At 34.5% G+C, this 22,929-nt stretch overlaps 1 protein-coding gene across 2 annotated transcripts in view; it reads right to left on the bottom strand.

Annotated features, from left to right (window-relative positions):
* Positions 1-8,337: 8,337 nt before the first annotated feature.
* The window catches only part of LOC106672678, a 61,201-nt gene continuing 46,609 nt past the window's right edge, over positions 8,338-22,929 (bottom strand). The window contains exons 2-11 of one of the 2 annotated variants that reach the window (XM_014404288.2): positions 17,573-17,737; positions 15,137-15,228; positions 14,963-15,075; positions 14,817-14,900; positions 13,830-14,737; positions 11,710-11,938; positions 11,408-11,653; positions 9,641-9,823; positions 9,489-9,584; positions 8,338-9,426 (exon numbers count right to left, since the gene is read on the bottom strand). In XM_014404288.2, coding sequence (XP_014259774.1) covers positions 9,394-9,426; positions 9,489-9,584; positions 9,641-9,823; positions 11,408-11,653; positions 11,710-11,938; positions 13,830-14,737; positions 14,817-14,900; positions 14,963-15,075; positions 15,137-15,228; positions 17,573-17,724 — 2,136 coding nt within the window. In that variant the 5' untranslated portion in view covers positions 17,725-17,737 and the 3' untranslated portion in view covers positions 8,338-9,393. The remainder of the gene's footprint in view (positions 9,427-9,488; positions 9,585-9,640; positions 9,824-11,407; positions 11,654-11,709; positions 11,939-13,829; positions 14,738-14,816; positions 14,901-14,962; positions 15,076-15,136; positions 15,229-17,572; positions 17,738-22,929) is intronic. The other variant, XM_024230624.1, reaches the window with a different exon arrangement.

Below are 22,929 nucleotides of genomic sequence, written 5' to 3'. Positions count from 1 at the left end.
ATATCAACATGAAACAATAAATCAATAAGATCAAAAAGTGATGTTTTTTCTTAATTTAGTTATCTACAACATAAAATTAATTATTTTTCTCAAGCAGCAGATTAATCACTTAAAGGTCCTTTGATTCATATTCTTTTTTTCAATTGTTCGTCAGTCGTTGTGTGAAATCAAAATAAAAAGTGAAATAATTCCTGTCGTAGGATGGCTAAATGTCCAACTAGCCGTTAGCGTAGCGGACGAGGGATCAAAACGACTTTCTAATACTTTTTCAACTTATCCTCACTTAAAATTCCACGGTCAAGGCTGGGATTCGAACCCAGAACCGCTAGCCAGGCAAATACGAGTCGTACTCTGTACTCGGCCATGGTAATTCTTCCAGATACGTAGAATATAAATAGCTATACGACTTTACAAATCAGTTACTTTGTCTCCAGTCGGTTGTACTTTTTTAACGCCATTATCTGCAATTGTACAATATTTATACAATCCAGCAGAGTAGATTTTTATTTTGTGCATGCGAGGAACCTACATATTGGCAGTCGCTCTGGACTAGCCAGTGAAGAGGTCTCTGATCCATATTCTTTTTAGTCGTCTATGGGGTAATTGTGGGGCATGAAGTAATTGAATTTGTGTGAAGAAGGACTGTTGATATGCGAAGGAAGATACCAGTAAAGTTTTTATTCTTTACATGTGAAGAGGCAAAAGCAATTATTCAAAAAATCTTTGAATGAAAATTTTGTAATGTTTGGATTTTGCAATATTTTGCCAATCCGCAAACATTGTAGCACCTGTAGTTTGAGTATGTATACGTAAGTAATTTGATAAGTATCTGTTTTATTAATCGTCTGTGCGGATTTTAATTTAACCTGATATTAAATATAAGTCTTAAGTACGTAATTTTCGCCGGCTGAGGAAATAATTACTTGTATAAGTAGGGTAAGTCATAAGACGTAGTGTAAAGCTGATGTGAAGGTTTAAAGATATTTTCTAAAGGTTGCTCTATATTTCACTTATTGGCATGTGGTTTTATGCGCAAAACCTTATTACTAAAGACTCGGTTTACTAGCAAGCCTCGTGATGCAGCTAACCTAGTCTGTATCTTATAAAATTAATGAAGACACTTTAATTATCTACCAGAATTATTTTTTGTTTGGATTATCCAAAATTTTGACAGCGATGTAATAAAATGAAAAACGAAAAGAAAGAATCAACCTCAACTACTCCTTATCAGGTATCGCATTTTGGCATAAAAATTCCATCCCTTTCGACTAAGAACGTATCGTGGTTGAAGTACAGAGGGTAAATTAACTTTAGCCAACATGACAATCGACATAACACACACTTTGAGTGAGTACAAATATTTTGTGTGTGGTGATTAGTGACCGTTAATCGATATTTATTTACAAATCGTGAGATGCGGTCTGGTGTGATGTAGGTTTCGGAAAAACATTTTCTTTATCGTGCTAACTTTTCGATCTTTATTGAGATCATCTTCAGGGCCTGGATTTACAAACATTGTTTACATATTACAATTACATTTTGGATGTGGAAAAGTGAATTTATACAATGTAAAATATATTTTTTATATATTCAATCAATGTATTTCTACTCACTCAAAGTATTTGTCTTTTGTGTAATTGTGCCATTCAAGAATTGTGTGTCGTGTCGAGAGTGCCAGTGAGATTTTGCTATTTTGTTTTTATATACGTTGGATTTTGAAGGGGTGGGGAAGGATGTCGGTATAGAAAAGACATTTTTGTATAAGACGTCGGCTTCTTTGAGGTGAAAGGACGAAAAAAACATACAAATACTTTGAATAAACCTAAAATTTCTATATTTCGTACATCATTGTATAAATTCGATTTCCCATCTTAAATATATTTGTTCAATCCAAACAATGTTTGTAAATCCCAAGCCCTGAAGATGATCTAAATAAAGATCGAAACGTTGGCATTTTACTAAACCTACATCATACAAGACTGCGTCTCGCGATCTCCAAATAATCAACTAATCAACGGTCACATACTCCTTAACCCTGCTACAAATAAGCCGTACAGTTTGCTAAAAAAATTGAAAATTGGTGAAAACATCCACGCAAGTGACCATACGCGCATTCTTATGGACAAGTCAGGCAGGACTGCCAGCAAGCATTTCCTGGCATATCTGGTTTACTGCGAAAAATCGCTTATTGAGATGTGAACTCATAAACAGATTATAGTTCAGGGAAAGTTTTAATTTGTACAACAGTCCCTCACTTTGTTGAAGGAGTGAAAAACATTTGTAATTCCAGCCTACATTGGACATGAGATAATGTAATCTGTAACTGTGTGCTGTTGATGAGGATGATTAGCTGGAAAGACGAAATGATGGCTCATGATCATTGTGGATTTTTTCACTAATAACAACGCAATACCCACCCCGACATTGCATACAATTTTTGCTTCTGATACGCCTATAAATCAAAGTGCACTTACTGCCATGCCGGCAGATGACACAGCCATATTAACGAGTCACCCTTCTTCTACACAAGCTTCCCTTATGTTACAAAACCACATGTCAATAATTAAAATGTGAACCTATCTTTCAAAATAAAGTTTAAACCTTCAATGTCACAACATATCACCTTTACGTTGAGACTTATCCTGGCTTGTACTTATAAAATCCAGGTCCTGTTCCTGAATCCGACAAAGTTACTTATTTAGGACTAACATTTCATAGAAGTTTATTTAGAAATCGTGAGATGCGGTCTGGTGTGATGTAGGTTTCACAAAAACATTTTCTTTATCGTGTCAACGTTTCGATCTTTATTGAGATCATCTTCAGGGCCTGGGATTTACAAACATTGTTTACATATTACAATTACATTTTGGATGTGGAAAAGTGAATTTATACAAGTAGGCAACCGTCAATTCCTTGTTACGTTGTAGGTTTAGTATCTACGCCTTTTTAATAAAAGACAAATTCTATAAATTCCCGACGGATTTTTTATCTGGATAGGTACACACTCCGCAAGAGATTATTACATAAAACAATACAATAAAAATAATTAAAATTGCAGTCGGTGTCGAGCCAGATATCAAACGGTGTAAATATCGTTGGTCTATCCCTTTAAAATATTCACAAACGTTCAACAATTCGCAAAGTATGCTATAAAACACATAAGTTAATGTAAGTAAATATTTTATTTTCCGAAAATTATCTTAGCACCTTTTGAACCCATCATCCCACTACTCATCAACTTCACAGAGTTGCAGATTTTATTACTTCATGTCTCGAGCAGAAACTATACGCGACTGGAGTGTTTCTAGATGTTTCTCAAACCTTCGACAAAGTATGGCATGAGGGATTATTATACAAATTAAAATTATTTTTACCCCAGGCCTATTATCTGATTATCATACCATAAGGAGAGATTTTTCGCGGTAAACCAGGGTACGGAGATTTCTGAGAGGGAAGAAGTGCTTGCAGGTGTGCCACAAGGGTCAATACTCGCTCCTCTGTTGTACACAATTTTTATTTCTGATATGTTCACAAATGAGAATGCACTTCTACCACATACACAGATGACACCGCCATATTAATAAGTCATCCCTCTTCTACACAAGCTTCACTTATGCTACAAAACCGCATATCAACAATTGAAAAATGGAGTAATCTTTGGAAAATAAAGTTTAACCCCTCAAAGTCACAACATATCACCTTTACTCCTTCGTGAGACTTGACTTGTTACACAATGAACCTGTTCCTCAATCCGACAAAGTTAACTATTTAGAACTTACATTTGATAGAAGAGTAACTTGGAATCCGCAGACGCGAGTAAAAAAAACAGACACTTAATTTAAAATGCTTTATTACCTACTCAACCGACAATCAAAATTACCCTTAAAATCAAAACTTTCGCATACACATACCTACTCAAACCTATTTGGATGTATGTCAAGCTTATGGGTCAGCCAAATATTTCAATATTCAAAGATTACAAAGTTTTCAATTCAAAATTTTATGGCTAATTGTTTTTGCTCTTTTTACGTAAAAACTTTGGTTTTCACAGAGAACTTCACATGCCAACAGTTTTTCATCCATCAAAATTTATTACAGACGTTTTCATAGTAAATCACAAAATCACACTAACACACAATGATTACTCCATTCCCCATAATTATCACGTCTGAAAAGAATATGGATATTTGACCTCTTAAATGGTTAATGTCATTTTCTTATTCCATAACTGCTGCCAATGGGTAGCTTTCTCTATAACGCCCGTAATGCCACAATCATAAATTATCAAATCTGCTGGTTGTACATAATACATGTACAGTTGTAGATACAAATAAATGAAGTAAAAAAAAATTTTCTTCTCCCAGTTATCTCCTATGCGTTAAAACGTAGGCAACTTTCAAAACCGCTCAGCGTTGCGGGTTTAGTATCCACGTCATCACCGGTAACAAACTTACAAAATTGCCATTAAAATTAAAACTTTCGACATATACTAATGGATGTACAGGTTCCAGGTAAACGGATCGGCTAAATTTTACAATATTCAAAGATCCGAAAGTTTTCAATCAAAAACTGTACGTCTTATGTTTTCCTGTATAAACAATAACACACTACAATTATCTTCATTTCAACGTTTTCCTGTATTAAAACCTGTTTCACAGTAAGTAGCAGGATCACACACAAATAAAATTACTTAAAGCCCTACAATTATTCTCTGGACGACTGAAAATAATACGGATCAGAGAAGAAAGAAGAAGAAAAAATGAAAGAAAAAACAATTTTGCGACCGTCCACAGTCGCCTCGTCCTTTACGCTCCAGTCGTATATGCCCGGGGTCCCAAATTATAAACATAATCCTTCCGATTGTTTATGCTGCAAAAATTTTAGTCTTTTTTTATAGCTCCAAACACTTCGAAAAGGAACAAAACGCTCTGAAACGCAGTTTGCAAAGAAAAACCGTGAGAAAACAGTTCATTTTTGGCTGAATAATCTCACTCTACACAATTGTTTTACAGCCATGTACTAGAGACAACATATACTTATTATATACACTAAAATGATTACAAAATTATAACATTATAATCATATAATAGAAATAACCCTGCCAAACTGTGGCAGGTTAAGAAAGACGTCGATCCCTGGTTCACGGAAAATTGGTCAAAAAGGGAAAAGGTCATACTGACAAGACTACGCATAGGTCATACACGAATTACGCACGGGCGCCTGCTAGCAGGAAAACGACCGCAAAGGTGCCCATTATGCAAGGATAGAGTAACAGACGAGCACCTTTTCAATTGTAGAAGGCTCGACGTTTGTAGGCAATATTTTGGAATATCATAGTCTTGGGGCACGGCAGTGGGTACCTCAGGGCTATAAGGATGTTCAAATTTATATAGTTTATGTGTGTTTGTGCTGTGCTTGTGTTGTGTCTGAAGTGTTTGTGTAGTGTTTGTGTGGTGTTTATGTTAATATATTAGAATGAATGTAATTTATTAGCGTGAAAGGAAGGGGTTATTTACCACGCCCCGAGGAATATCGAGTACTCTGGGGTGAGTGTGTGATGTCTGGGGAGCAATAGTAAGTTATTAGCGCAAATGGAGTGGGTTCGGCCCCGCCCCGAGGGATATCGAGTACTCTGGGAGAGTGACTGTGACCAGATTTTTATGTTAGTATTGTATGTTGTTTGTATTTTACTCTATTGGAATGAATGTACTTTAAGCATGAAAGGAAGGGGTTATTTACCCCGCCCCGAGGAATATCGAGTACTCTGGGGTGAGTGTGTGACGTCTGGAGAATAAAAGTAAGTTATTAGCAAGAATGGAGTGGGTTCAACCCCGCCCCGAGGAATATCGAGTACTCTGGGGGAGTGAATGGGACCAGACTTCTATGTTTGTGACGATATATATGTTATGTATTGAATGTTGTGTATCTATTCTTAAATTGACAACCTGAGGTACTAACAAGAGGCTAGCTTTTTAAAATAACTACATAATATACAAGTAAAAGCAGAGAGTCAGTAATCAGATCGAGATGCTCGAATGACTGCAGTTCAATACAAAATACGCGAGAAAGACAGGAAAGAAAAGGAATACACGTGGATGGCCGGCGATGACCTCAGCTGTTTGTCGGCCCATAAACCTTCCACTTTATATATATATATATATATATATATATATATATATATAACATTATATTAATTGATAATGATATTATTATTTAACAGTAAATTTACCATTCTATGAGGCTTTTAAAATGTGTTAACTATTTATGTACACAACAAGTTTTAAACATGTATCGATGCATGTTTTATTTCATTATTATACCTTGTATTCTTTTTATGGCCTTATCTTCTTGCGTATTAGTTATTGTGTGTAATAACAGGTGCACTTATTTATTGGTGGAAGTGTAACTTGAAAGAAGTCCAAGGGCTACGTAGGAATTAGAACCGACGACTGCGGGTTCTACGAGCTATCTCGCTCAGCTGACCAGATGGCCACCGAGATCTTATAATTTTAGTCTTTAACCTAATGAAATCGTCATCAAAAATGTGAAATCCAAGAAATTCAAAAAAGGTCGAAATTAGGCTGATTTGTCGTTATGGAAGGAGTCAATGCTAAACCGACAACGCAGTTAGAACTTGCTACTTGCCTACGCCCACTTCATCACAGATAATACTTCAGAAATTGAACTATCTATATTAACTATTGTTTTAACATGCATAATCAAATTTTACTGTCAAAAAGCACAGAAAGACACTGAAATTAAAGCATCCCATAAAGTTTTCTTTTCTTATCACTCTTCATAAAACGTCATGTACAATCATATAAATTATATGGAATTAGTTATAAAAGTTAGTTTAAATTATTAGTTATAAAAGTTTATAGAATTAACTATCTAATTTCCAAAAATAAAAGTTCAAAATGTACGCAAAACTTCATTTTCGTCATTTAGTTTTTTTAATGCCGCAAAGGGTAAACCGCAGCTCACATTGCTAGGAAAATTATGCCGTTATGATGGAAAATGATGACGTTTGTATTCCTATGGTCGCCCTTGAATTATCGATGATGACCAACTTCAAGATTTTATCCTAATTCACAATCAACGACACGAGAGTCAGAGACACAACATAATTAAATTGATGTATAAAATTTTGATGTTTAGTATCACCGCTCCAAACGCTCTCCTAATCCATCTCTCATTTTTATTTATTTTTTAATATATATATTTATTTCCATAATATATGCACCTTGTTGAGCATATATTGTTTATACTTTTTTATTTTGTTTTATTCGCTCGTTCATTAAAAAGGTCGTAAAATGACGATGTTGTTAGTTGTTATGTGGCGAAATGAACTGTTCAATCTTCTTCGTTTATTTCTTTTTTTATTGAAATTTTTTATTAACAATAATAAAAAAAGTTTAACAGCTCGTCATATCTTTCATATAACAACTCTATACTTCCCATAATTAACCTTAATGAGTGGACCTGGCGTACGAGGAATTCGAAAAACCCGCCTAAGTTTACGCCTGGAAAAAGAGCTGATTCATTTCGCTAGATGAGCGGTTTTAATCCGTTCATCGCTCAAAAACCTGAGAAGTTCTGGGAAGACGAAATTACATTTACACTAACGGACTTATTTGCGAATTGATCTTTATCGCACAACCGTACAATCTCTATAAATCGTACGAATTAGATAGACAGATTAGGTATTATTTAATTAAAAACCAAACACATTTTCATTTTAGTTTTAATGTTACAATGGATCAGAAGACACTGTTTAATGCGTCAACATTCAACGAATAATTGTATTTATTTCAAAAAACACAAGTGAATAATGTGAATAACTTGTATACATTTATTTTAAACTATCCACAACGAAAACAAATTTTCTAAACTAACAATTATAGTTTGCAATTAATCTCCTATATATTCGATCTAACACCAATGAGCAAAGATTGAGATTAATTAACAATTTTAAGGGAAATTACAATTATAAACTTTCGGGAAAAGATAAAAATATGTTAACTCTTCTTGGAAGGATACTTTCAATACTTATACTATAAAAAATATATAATTTTCTTTTGTTTTTTAAATTGTCAACCAACAAATATTTGAACTATAATTAAAAAAACAATATTTAGAAATAAATAACATTAATAAACATACATTTCAAAATATATAAACAATATTTAACAACATTAACCGTCATAAAACCAATCCATCACTTGGGTATTGGTTCATTTTAACAACAAATTTAAAAGACAAAAATGTATGTCAAATTAAAACAAGATTAAGACGAGAAAAAATCTAACCACTCTTCACCATACACTTGAGTATATGTTTTTTTTATTGATGTCTATAGAAATCTAACAAATAGACATACATCTAAATAAGAGGTACATTTATTATGATTTTATATGACTAAAAATATTACATTATTACACTTTAAAATTTCACAATGATATATCCAAATTGAAGCATCTTCTGCAATATAATGTTAAAAATTGGTTCGGCTTTTTGTTTTACTTATTCTATTAATTAAAAAAGTTTTTTCTTAGTATTTGCTTCAATCTGAATAAAATGTGTATTGAAAAGTTTTGACGCAAGACAAAACTCATATCATAATAAAGCAAATGCTTGGTTCAATTTTTAGCACACAAAAAACATCGAAATGGCTTTTAACTTTTCTCTTAAAATACTAATGGTATAAATAATATTTAATTTAAGGAATACGTTCTTGTGTTTGTAACTGGTTCTTTTATGAAGAATTTCTTTAAAAATACCTAATAAAGGAACATCACAGAAAACATTTACAGTGCTTCTAATGCAACATTTAAGTAGTAGTTGAGTGTGCCCACAAAAATAGCTTTCGGTCATTTAATGAGAAAGATTAAACTACTAATTCGCTCTAAAATATAAGAATAATTAAAAATAGAAATACGGCAATCGGGAATATTATGTACATACTAATCGATTTTGTCATGGTCCGAAAAATTAAAAAAAGTACAAATCTGAATACTATCCAAATCCAATTAAGCATAATTGATATAGCCAATTTATTTAAAACTGTATTAGTCCCATTTGGAATGTTCATTTAAAAACATTTATTTGATTAATTACTCAAGAAAAACATTTCTTTTTATGCCATATGAAACTCAATTTTACAATTGATCTGCTGATTTTGAAAATATTTTGAAATTTATCTATTGATATTAAATATATCAATTCTTAATTTTGTGAACTTGGTTGGTTGAAACATGCTGGTGAAAACATTTTAATGTTTGTAGAACAAATGCCTGCTTTTGTTTTTATTTTTAGCCTTTATCTTAACACCATTAATACTACATTTCTTAATTTGATCACACCTCATTTGTGCCCCCAAACCTCCAAAGTCCTTTAGATTCTATGCTGGAGTATCTTTCTTATTTCCTGTAAACAAAATATAAAAATAAATAAATAAAACTCTACATAAACCAAGCTTTTATTTTCACCTCTTTTCTTTCGACGGAAACGAGGGAAAGGGCGACTTTGCCGTCGCGATTTTGTATATCGTACTGCGCGTGGCTGCTCGTCAAATGTTTGATCACCTTTAAAATCGTTACATCAATCGTTGAACAAGTAAATCAGGCAGGGGAAATGATACCTCTTTTTGCTTTTCAAGCGGGATGTCATTTCGTTTGGCAGCGAGGTGCAACGGCGTGTTGTTGTTGTTGTCCGTCATATTGACACACTGCCTTGCTGTGTTGCTGTTCAGCAGTGCCTTTATGAACACCGGGTCGCAGTGCTTCTTGATCGCAATGTGCAGCGGCGTGTCGCCTTCGTTATCCTGTCAACATGCAAAATGATCATTCAAGTCAGCAAAAGTTAAATTACTCTTTCAAAACAATGCGTTCCAAAACTCGAAAATTATCCTTTTAGTTTATATTTAATTTGTGAATGCGTACTTTTCTTATTTAAGTCGTCGATTATAAATTAAACAATGTTTTTACTTCTATCAATGTCAAAAAATTTGTTTTAATATTATTTCATTGAGTGTGAAAATTTATTTGCATATAGACTAGTTAATTTGTACGTGGTTACTACTAATAAACCGTGTATATTGGAAAAAATCCTGTTTAAAAATGTGTTTTGACGAAGATTATCTTTTCTGCAATTTCCATGAGGCTATCAGGAAAACAGCAGATAGTAGGCAGTAATCATTAATTCAACTTAACTCATTCATTTTTGATTGAATAGTTCAAAATGAAATATTTACATTTCTTCGTAAAAAAACTCTAATTTTGTCTTCACTTTGTTTGCGTTGTTAAGAAGTAATATAGATTTTTAATTAGCAGTACAACTCAATTCGGAAACAATGAAATAGGAAATATATACAAAATTAAAGAAAAGATTAGAGAAAATAACCGTTGGTAATATGCCAATGGTACAAAAATGTTGTCTGTTTAATTAACACTTGTGTCAATATCACTTTCATTTTCACTGCGAGGGAGATCTCGAAGCAATCGTCTCTTCAGTCGATGAGGAGGCTTGAGGGAATTCTTGGGGATGAGTTGTTAGATACGTTGGTCGTTGGGAGGGTCGAAATTTTCGATAACAGGAGCGGATTTGCTCTTGGGCGGAAGAATATTTAAATCTGTATCGTAAGTTTAAGGACTGGGGAGTTTGGATTTGTCTGAACCCCACACTTACAGTCAGAAGGCCCATATCGGGTTAATTATGGTGCTTAATGCAGTTTTTTGTTTATACGAGGTAGGTCAGAGCGTTTGTCAAGAAGTTGTGCAAGAGTCCTTTATTGTGTCATAACTTAGTGACGTTTCAGTCGTGTGTGAGGATGCAAGCGTTTGCCGATGTACAGTCCGAGGTACTGCATCTTGTCCGCAGTTGGGAAGGGAATACTCGAGAGGTGATCTTTTTACAGAGAGTGAAATTAATGTGGGTGGATTTATCTGTGTTAAATTTTATTCTTTACTTTTCACACCAAGAGGCTAGTAGTGTGAGGTGTTGATTTGAAAAGTTTCGAGTGTAGTCAGGATCGGAGTTACTAGAGAGGATCGCTGTATCAAATGCAAATGCGAGCGTGGTTTGAAGATATGATGGAATAACAGCAGTGTGTATAGTGTGTAGGGGGTCCAGAACGCTTCCGTGAAAAACCCCAGCCAGGGAATTGCCTTCAATGACAAGGAAAAACGGTCAGTGAGATAGAAGGTGGAGAGAAGAATGCCCTTGAACATGAACAGCAAGCCCTGGTGCCGAATTCGATCAAAATCTTGGCTTACATCAAAAAAGGCCCCAGATCAGTACTGCCCCAATTAATGTATAAAACCAACATAAACAAGTGGTAAATTGAATAAAACCGTATTTTTCTTTTCACTTAGTTATTTCGATTGTTTGAGAAGATAATGTTACCAACTTGAATTGTCAAATTGGCTCCGTGGTTGACGAGCAATCGACATATGCTATAAGCGAATTTGCTGGGTGGGTTGTGGGTCATGGTGGCGATGTGCAGGGGCGTGAGCATGACTTTGTTGGTCGAGTTGACGTTGAAGCACTTGGTCTTGTCCGGCATGGTAGCGTGTAGCAGTTCTGCCAGAACATTGGCACATTCATCACTTTCTCCCGCCAGGATATGGAACAGCGAGTTGTCGTTTGCGTATGACTGGGAAAAAGATAGCGATTAGTATCGATTCGTCAATGAACAGTTGAAAACTTTACCTCATCGGGGCTCGTTTCAAGATGAGAATACACGTCGGCTATGAATCTTGATATTATAGGACGTGTTTTGTGGACAGTCGCTGCTATGAACAAAGCGTTCCTGTTTTCAGCATCCCTGTGCTTTAACAGGCTTACGTGCTTGTTCCGTTTGACGCGCTGCAGCCTGACGTACACCCTTTCAATGAAATCCTGAGGGATCTCTTTTATCAGCAATAGTTGCATAATTTTCCTGTAAAAAGTAACCTGTTTTACGTCCGACATATTTGATGGAAATTTTATTGAATATTTTGTTAGTTTAGCGAAACAATATTTTCAGAAAAAATAACTTCATGGTACATACCAACGATGTGGGCGACCATTTGTACATGTGCATTAACAATTTAATAAAATTTCTACTCTTCGGACTCTCATATTCCGTAGTTAACATTTATAGAAAAATATTTTTAAAATATTCAGAACTACAAAATTAAACTTAGCTTTCGGACGTAATTTCTTACAGACTGGCTAACACAGCACACTTGGATTTAGAACATGCAAATTAGAGAAAAATGGAGTAAGTCATTTTTAAATAAAACTATAGCTTTCATCTTAAGAAAAAAATATTTAATTGTACGATTTATTTTTGAAGTCTGCTTAGTGATTAATCTATGGCCTTGTGGTTTTCGATCATTTTGGTCTAACTTATCTTGAAGTTTTGATCTGTGAAGTTTCTACAGGACATACACACGTCAAAACAGACCATACATACAACCCAATGAAGATGGTGAATTACCAAAAGGCGATTGACATACTAAATCCCAATCTTAGTAGTAGCGGTTGATATATGCGCTGTTTCGTTTGGATGTCATGCTTATAAGGTCTTCTCAAACACATTACTGAATATGGTGAAAAGCCTAAACTCTTCTAACAGACCTATTCGGTGAGATTAGGCATCTTGACGTGTGCTGTTGTTTCGTGCTTGGCCAGGTATTATTTTTTTGGAATTCCATTGAATTTTGAAATATTCAAGGCTTGTTGAGTTCTTATAAATGAAAAAGCAAACAGACAATTCTTACGAAGAACCAAACGGCGACGATAGGTAGTGATGAATGCTCGGGATGGATGTTGTGATTGGTATGGGCGTTGTTTCGTTTGTAAGATATCTACAAACATATGCTGAAAATAGAAAAATGCCAATACTCGCCTAAAAGACCAAGCCAGTAAGACTAGGCACTTCTAGTGGTGTTGTTTGTAGTGCTTGGTATGGTTTTTTCGTGTGAATACCTATTTTGTTTTGGAACTCTACAAACTAACCATGTCTGACTGACTAAACCAACGATACTAGGCAAACGAGAATGTCTGAATATTCAAGGTTTGTGGAGTTCTTACAAACAGGACACACACACACACACACATACACACACACACACACACACACACACACACACACACATACACGCACGCACGCACGCACGCACACATACGCACGCACTCACACAAAACTCCAAATACAGACAGTACTGCGAGGATACGTTATAATGATTGTTAGTGTTTGGTACGTGCACTTTCTTTCGTTAATGCCCTGTTTGTTGCGTGTTAGTGAGTCAGACATATTTTTCATATCGTGATCTTCAGTGGTTAATTGTGGAGTAGGATAGCAAAAGAGAAGAAAGATAAGCAGACCATAATGATCAGAATGAACTTGAGAGAAGTTTTAGAGAGCAGCGCGTTACAGTTTGAGGTGGCTCGATGAAGTGTAAGACGACTTACAAAAAATATCAAAAAGGCAATGGTAGAGAATTGCCCTGGATCTATCGGTTTGGAACATTATTTTGTAAGATGACCTCCATGGACTGTAGAGCCAAGGAGTAAGTAATACTTAAAATACGTAACCCTTTTATTAAATAGGAATTTATGTATTTAATGCCATGTAACTATGATGTACCACATTATGTTTTCAAATATTACAAAAACTGGAATGCAGCTCTCGTAGATCCTCATGCGTGCCCAATATCTGGCATATACCATCGCAGGACTTTTTCACAATTATGATTATTGTGGTTTCGTGACTGATTACAATTGTTAATTTGTATTAAATATAAAATAAAATAAAAAACGAAACTGCAATCAAATAAACGTACGTCTGATTTTCTTTGATGGAGCAGAACGTTTCCGTAGATTCGCAGGAGATAGTAATGTTAAGAGTTTCAACCTTATTCCGTTTCATGAGTTTCCCTATTCGCTCGCTAGCAGGTTTGACATATTCGTTTTCATAAACGGGTTTTTCTGTTGTCGGTTGAAGGTACTTTGTCGGGTAACTGTATTTGTTAGGCTTATTATCTTTGGGAGTAATCGGCATTGCCTGTTGCTGGTGATTCGGTTGAATCGGCTTTGGCACGTTTTGTCTCTGGAAGTAGGGCCGTTGCGCCCGTGCCGGCATGTCAGTCAGATCAACGCTGATGCTACAGACTGGAGCTTGAGGGAGAAGGAGGCCGTTATGCACCGTCTCGGGGAACTGCTGGTAGCCGTTGGAAAAACGTCCCATGTCGTACCCGTCCTTCGCAGGTTGAAGTTGCAATACGGGTTTGCAGGGATAGTTTTGCGCCTCCTGTTGATTATAGCATTCCGGCCGTGTTTTAAGTTCGTTCTCATACTCGGGGAAGTATGAAGGAAGCCTGTTGTCGTACTTGGGGATACCCCTGGGATCGGGCGAATGCCTCGAGTAGACCGAAGATTGGGGCGAGTGAATCGACTGGTTGGAGTTGGTGGGTGATGTGGCGTAGCCGGAATCGCGTGTTGAGTCACAGTACTCATTCACCAGGTCTGTCGATGTCAATGTATTGGGCAACGAGCTTTCTAAAGTTATGTACGACGATTGTTCATTAGCCTCGATCGCTTTTTGTATGCTTAACAAATCATCAACATCGAACTTGAAATCGATTAACGACGTCTCGAAGTCCTGCATCTCAGGGGTATAGTCTTCTAACAAGGTAGGACCTATTGCAGACGGTGCACCGTGCTCAACAGCTGGTAACGTAATATTGCTCACCTAAAACCAATCGATATCATTTTCATAACAAAAGTATTTAGAGAATCTGTTCGACTCATTCAAACATTAGAATACATACCGCATCGTTGGGGTCGTAATTAAACACATTATCCACATGAACGTCTCCTCTATCGAGCCAGTTGCACAACATATTTTGCACCACCTGCACATAATTTGTATTTTTCAAAAAGAGACATTATGGGAGGCGTTTTAAAATGTATTCACCGGGTAGGGTCGGAGGCTTTCGGCTCGTTTTCCTCGTCGAAGCTCTTTGTTGTCCTGAAGGCCTTTGGCGACGACTTGGTCGTCGTCCGGTTTTTCCTCTTCGTCGCTCTCATCTAATAACAAATAAGGAATGAACATTCTTTTCTATAACATTTTACGTGACAAATATTTTACCTTTTGTATCTGATGATAGTCGAAGCTTGCTCAGTTGCAAATACAGCTCATTGTCTTTTTCCGAGTAGTTGTAATATTTTCCCTCGTTGTCGCTGAAACATAACACTTTCTGTCATACTTTGTTCAAGTATTATATTTCAATTGCTTTTCCTCACGTTTTCATCATGAAATATATTACCAATGCTAAATAAATTTGAACAAAGTTAAAAAAGATTTTAATTCTTGGTTAAAAACTACTACATTGTACTCTGCTTAATTTCAACATTATCATTAATTAGTTCTTGTATTTCTTTCCCTCCTTTTCTGGCGAACAGTTAATGTAAATACATTTACACTATGTTAACAAAAGTAAAGATTAAAATTTAGGAAAGAATAATCACCTCCAAACGACTGAATTGTAATTTCAATATTGTAAGTAAAAAAGTATTGACAATGATTTGTAATTAAGTTTTACTTAAAATGAAGTAACGTCCTCCATTCTTTTTCCCATCGTCTTATTCATTTGCATATATTATCGATTGGTGAGGACTGCGGAGGCTAGATCCCAAAAATTGATATCTCTAAGGGATGTTATAATGGAAGAATCAAATTTAAAAAAAAAAATAAGAGAGAAGATTGGAAAAAAATAAAAAATCGTATTCTAAAATGATCATCTGCAGCATGACCGTATCTGCATCTATACCAAAAAATAAATCATAAGCTCACAATTTGAAACACCTCTTGTTCAAAATAGGTTCAGTGAAGACGACGTGGTCCTACTTCGTTTTATTGACAGCAATGAAGAAAATCACGAAAAGGCCACCCCATTCTCTTTGGTAAGTGGTTAAACCAAGACATTAAATTACAAAATAGTATTATCGAGATTCGAATGTCCGGTAAAAATAGACTCATAGTAACCACGTTTTCTAAAGAAATGGCAAGTTATTTAGTCGAGTCGAAAAATTTAAAGAAAAAAAAATTATGACAAAAAAAGACGATTTAGATTTAACGTTGAATAAATATCAGCTAACATTAGTCACCTACACAACCTTTGTCCTTAGAACGCATGAACAGGTACGAAAAATCGGGAGATACATTTAAAATATATGCTCTAGAAACTTGCCCGACCTCATTTAAAGGGAGAAACTATCGGAATATATCTCGATCTATGGTAGGATATGCCGCGAAAACTCATACATTTCAAAAGTAAGAAGTCTACAGTACCAAATACAGATTCATAGTACCGAAATAAAAAAACGTAGTCCAGAATATACGGAGGAGCACTCACTAAACAAGTGTAAGAAAACCTGATACGATGCAATATGCGTTCATTGTTCTATAAGAACACAGTCCAACAGCAGAGACTGTGAGGTTTACAAAGAAAACCTGAAGGAACAAAAAGAAGCATAAGAAAGCATCGTACGCTTCTATTCTTACAGCAAATAGGTTTGCTATTTTAGTAAAATTTAATGAAAATGTACCTACTAACAATTTTCCCATGCTACTCCACCAACATCTACACAGAGAGGTTTAAGAAAACATTAAGAAAACCCAAAATGCCTACAAAAGGGGGCACTTCTGAAAACTTCCCAAAAGAAAAACCCAGAATTCTCCATACCTCCTGCAGTGCCCATAAACCATTTGGATTCAATCCTTTAGCAAGAGAGGTAAATAGAGAGATAAAAAATACTTTATTCTGGGGCTAAAGTTCTCTGATAATAACAGTAAGGTCAGTTTTTTTTTTTTTTTTTTTTTTTTTTTTTTTTTAATTTGGCACTTGAATTAATGAAAGTTTGACGTTAACATATAATGAAATAAATTGACATAAAACACATAATACAAAAAATAACTATACAAATATGCTTTCCTATTGTAAAATAAAACATCCCATTAATTTGTTCAGTACCAAATAAAACTCATGTGTCTGTAAGATAATGATAACAATAATATGTAAGGTGAAAGTAAATTGTGATGAAGAAATTTAAATGAAATTCTGTTGCAACCTGTTAAGTAGCAGTCACAAGAAATATGATTCAAGGTTGTACGATTTTTTTTTATTGTGATAGAAAGTTGATAATTGGGAAATAATTCACATCGGTCTAAAAACGTGACCTAATAACTAATTACATGAGTTTAGTTACATACTTATTTACCTTGTTTTACACATTCACAAATATTTTTATATTTATAAACCTTAAATGAGATATATTTAAGAGGCAAATTAATAGTTTTAGATAAGCAGGAAATTTTTGTATATCGCCAATGATTAAGATTTCTTGACTAACACTGGATCAGATATGATGCTATCACGCATTATTTCCTATGCGGTTAGACCAACTTCAAATATGTAATAATTAATAAATTTTATAATTAAACGTATAATTTATTGAAATAATTAAGACTGTCAATTATGGCCGCTTAACATACATAGATTACTATGTAATAATTGTAATTTACCTGTCACTCTCTTCATCTTTGTCGTCCTTTTTTCTAAGGGTGTACTCGTCGAAGGGGATGTTTGGAAATTTGGCCGAATTTGGCGTTTGTCCCTTGTCCAGCAGCTCCCGTGGTTTTCCGGGGCTCTGCACGATGATGTCCTTCATGTGCATACCTTAATCTAAACTGAAAAAAAAAATCAATGAAACAAGTGCCAAACAAACAATATATATTCAGATTGTCTTAATTGTACATTTGACAAAAGCAATAGCATCCAAATTACAATGACAGTTTATTTCGAAACTCTATTGTTCTATAATCGCTGTTTGTATCTCCATTGAAAGGTGAATTTTGAGTGAATAAATATTACCATTCCAAATGTTATTTGCTAACTCGATTTCTATTTTCACTAAAACCCAATAAATTATAATAATTATTAGTAACAGGAAGAGAGATTTAGTTAAAATAATAAGGAGAAGAGGTTCTCACTGATTTAGCATTTCAAAGCTAAACACAAATGTACGTTTCATAGTGACCTGTTCTTTTCATAATTTAATTTAGAAAAACACCTTTTTCATTTTTTTGCCGACGTTCCGACCTTTATTCGAGTCATCATCATTGCATAAAGTGTGGCACTATTCTTGTAGTGCCATATTGGTTTTATGTGAAAGTGTTGCGACAGACAAAAATAACGAACAACAATCCAGAAGTTGTAAAACCCAACGTTAACCTAATAAAAAGCGAAAAATAAAGAAAACTGGAACAAAACATGAAAAAGAGACAATAAACATAGTAAGCAACCAATGCACAAAACCAATACAAAACTACAAGAATAGCACCACATTTCATACCCTGAAGATGACCCGAGGTCGAAACTTGGGCAAAAAAAAACGAAAAAGGTGTTTTTGAAAAAACTACCACATCCTTCGCCGCTCCTCACTTCAACAAATTGCTAACCATAAATATATTTAATATTCCAAACAAATTAACACCCGGAGAAATTAATTAATAATAAATAATAAGCAAAAGTAATTACATATGAGTACCGCATAATAAAAAAACACAAAGAGAATCGAAAAAAAGATATGGGTTGTGATTGTAATAAACACACGGGTTTTATTTTTATTCAGCTTTGAAAATTCTAATATAATTAAATTCCTAATTTAAATCCCTTATATCAACAAGGATAGTTGAATCTTCAAATTAGAACGTAAACATTGTAGATTGAGAATTTGAACGTCATCTTCAAGAAGAAGAAGAATGTAGTCAGGAGAGCAAAAATTGAAAGATAACCCAACGATACAGACATTCAACTTTTCCTTTTTCCGCTATCACTGGAATGTCGGAATTTATTTTCATTTAAAATTAATTAAACGGTTTGTTTCTGACGTTTTTGGCAAATGGTTTTTAATTGGCGAGATATAATTTGGTAAATTCGTAGATAATCGATACTTCCGTAGGAGTTGAATAACGCAAGCTTTCCGTATGCGATTTCCTCGTTTAACTGTTAAAGTTTGATTATTCTGTTATTGCGAATTTCGTTAACTCATAAACTATGAATGGTCTTCTAAAACCGGAATATACATTAAAACTGTAAATGTACATTTAACTTTTATACGTGATTTTAGACACTTTTGACAGAATCAATACAGAAGATTGATGAAATATCAGATTTATACTTTCAAAAAACGTTAGTAATTTTTTTATTAAGTAAACTTAAGCCAAATGAAAAGTGTGGTTTTTGTATAAAAATAAGAAAGTTGTAAATTGAACGAGAAATGAAACTGGTGTAATCCAATCGGTTCGAACTCAGATATTTTCAATCTAAATTAACCGTTTGGAATAGACTATGAAAATAATCCAATAAATAAATGTTTTATGGATGAGTTACGATTCAAAACGCTTCGTTTTTACTGTTTTCTTTCAATAAAAAAACATTAGGAATTCAGGTCATTGTTTGCAAGCTAAAAAACAAACAACTTTTAACAATTAACTGTTATCGAGAAGTAAAAACTCACCGTTTTCTTACTGGCTTTTATAATATTATTCCCTCTACTTTTGAAGCGTAGACGGACTAAAATAAAAAAGGTAATTAAACGTTAAATTTAGCGTGACTCGGTTGTTGATGCTTTTTTAACACAGTCGAATGATAATAAACGAACGGGTTTTGAAAACAGTTCGCCCTTGAAACTGCACTGTTTAACGTCGTGCTAAATTAGAACTACGATTTAGTTCTAAATTGAAAAAGTTTAAACAGATCAGTTGATGTGAAACGCTTTAAAACCTCAAATATAGTAAATTTTCCGTAAGTATTGCGGCCAGTGCTTGTAGTTTGTAGTTTTTAAAGTGAAATGTTCAACGTTTTACAACAAAGCTTTTTTTATTTTATATTTGGTAAGTTTCATAAACAACTTTATTAGGAATCAGTGATGATCGATGAACACGAAAACGATCACGCAAAAAATTCCTATCGAGCCCAAAAATTATGTAAAAGCTTGTTACTGGCATTGGAAATTTTACTTCGAACTAATTAACACACACAAAAAGAGGGTAATTTAATTCGATAGATATTCGAAAATACGGGATCTTCCTTAATTCTTGATGAGGTTATAAAGTCCATTGATTAGGATACCAGGCTTAAAGGATATTAAGAAATTAACACCGAATCGAACGCAATAAAAGTAATCCATATCAAACACTTTTTTCTTTCTTTTTTCATTTTAAAAATTAGATTAAGCACTCAAAACCGGGTCAAATGTAGCAAGCAAATTAAAAAGTAATTTGAATAAATCTGCCAAAGTATTCGGAGTAAAAAAGGTCCTAACAAAAATTGCAAATTTCTCGTTAAATATAATTATAAATTTAATTTATTCTTGGCTTTAGTTTATTACGTATCATCTTCAAAAGAACTTTCAAATACAAATCATACCACCTGGGCTTTGCTAAATTGAAAGTAATTTTATAACTTCCAAATAAATTATATTTATAATTTAATTGTAGATTTTATTGTTTACTTTTTTTAACAAGCCCATATAAAATTGTCCCAATAAAGCCCGTTTTGTACTTAAGTTAACCACATGTTGGCATATTTTACCACAAGTTTTATTATTTTTTTATGGTAGTGCGACCTAAGAAGACCTATTGTCGAACCAAATTATGGCCATACCTTGGAGAATGCGCTTTTTCTAAAAGTAACCACTTGGTGCCTATTTCTAGACCTCCTTTGGAGTGAGAAAGTTCAGGCTAAACTTCACATTCACAAAAGTTATGTGCCGATGTTTCTGGTTGCTTCTGACAGAGTCGACATCTTCTTAAGCTGATGGCCCGGATATAGGCAGATTTTCCTCAAATTCTGCCAGATGAGAGAGAGGAGTTCCTTCGCAATACGTTTTGAGAGAAATCTTTTAGCTTGCTTCGTAACTGGTGCGATTGTCCAGTGCTTGAGTTGTTCTTTCCCAAACTATTTTTCCAGATCCATTTTAAGCACGCTCTCCGGTGCACTTAGTAGGGGGTCGGGCCATATGGGTGAGAAGGCTGATACTTTTTCGGCTAGTTGGTCAGCCTATTCATTTCCTTCTACGCCTTCAAGTCCGGGAACCCACTACTTTATTTCATACACAGCATACAATCTAGGTACCAATCTAAATCTAAACATTTATATTTCGATCTTACCGGATGGCAAATTCAACGGAAAACAAAAATTTGTTTTGGCATCAAAATTGGTTCATAAAAGGTCATTACTCTTGATTAAGCCATTTTCTCGTGCAGAGTATTATCGACACCTTTTCGCGTCATCAGCAAGTAATCCATATCAATGAATCATTATGTTGTTTGGCTAAACATCCTTTCATTCCGTCGTTGCAATTTTGAGAAACTAAAGACCTACAATGTAAACGGAGTTGATAAGATAAAATGATTTTTTTGTTTTGTACACTTATATAGAAACGTATTAATCTTCTGTAGCAAAAGAAGAGACAATAAAGATACTAGCATTATAATTGTTTCTATCAATTTACTACAATGAGAGGCAAAAAAGTGGCCACCGTTAATATTATTAATTATCTTTTAGACAATCCTCCATTATCATTGGATTGTCCATTATCTTACTTCTTGTTATTGATTACAGTTGGCCCGTTTTAAAGATTAAGGTGTGAATAAAACGCAGATACAATCTCCCCACTTGTGCCTACAATTGGAGTTTGTAACTAAATCATTGAATAGTCAATCCCTCCTTTGTTGGTTTTTCTGTAAAGCTTCTTACTAAAGTTCCGGTGAGGATTTTTTAAGTCATACCATTTTTAAGTTTCAAATTCATTTGTGTGGTGGTTTTATGTGATACCAATTCGGCTAAAATCATTCGTGTTCAGGTCGTAGCTAGGGTGCTTAACATTCCCAGAACAACTGTCAGAAGTATCTTCCATCGCTACCAACTGAAGGTTAGCCAAGAAGGCATGGAAGGCATGTCACATCTGAGAGAGAGGGTGGTTTTATTGTTTCCAATGTAATCCGTAATCGACGACATTCTACCGCTGCTGAGATGAAGCAACGACTTCAGCAGATTGGCGTATTGTTTGCTACATCGAAAGCCAAGAAGTTGTTCTTTAAATCGATCAACCTTTGTAGGAAAAAGAAGAAAAGGTTTGATAAAATGGACTTAACAAAAAGAGTGTGCGATAAAGAACAGAATCCGTAGCAACCATGGGTTATGTGGAACGTTTCTGTTCAGAATAAATTTTTGTTTCGATTTAGGACAATAGTAGATCTTGAGCACATCATAATGCACTGTCCCTGTTACCAATAAGAAGAAATATTGACAAATCAATAAATTATAAACATTTATTAATCTTGAACGCTCCTGTAGTATATAGAGCAATTTTGGGATTAACATTTAAATGTAATGTAAATTCATTAGTTTTCGTGGTCCGCTTGACCAATTAATATCTTTCAATTAATTAAGGTTTTTAGTTGAGATAAAAAAGTCAGTGTCACGAACGGGTTTCGAACCCACGATCTTCGGCTGGATACGCCGCTGCTCTATCACTACAGCTATCGTGACCTCGATCTACTCTGACACTAACTTCCTATCTCAACTCCACCTTTTGAATTTTCCCTCCTTTTTGCCATTTTTCAAATGTCGTGTAATATATTTGATTCTCTGCGACAAATGAAATGACCACGGAGAGCTTTAGTGAAGTATACTTCATTTTAATTCATTAAATTCACTAATTTCGTGGTCCGCTTGAAAAATGGCAAAAAGGAGGGGAAAACTCAAAAGGTGGGGTAGAGCAGCGGCGTATCTAGCCGAAGATCGTGGGTTCGAATCCCTCTCGTCCCATTGACTTTTTTATGTCAACAAAAAACCTTAATTAATCGTAATA

This window comes from Cimex lectularius, unplaced genomic scaffold (assembly GCF_000648675.2).
Source record: "Cimex lectularius strain Harlan isolate CLEC.00 unplaced genomic scaffold, Clec_2.1 scaffold61, whole genome shotgun sequence".
Classification (NCBI taxonomy): Eukaryota; Metazoa; Arthropoda; class Insecta; order Hemiptera; family Cimicidae; genus Cimex; species Cimex lectularius.
Note: the sequence above shows the minus strand (reverse complement) of the source record. Positions and strands in the feature narration are given on the sequence as shown.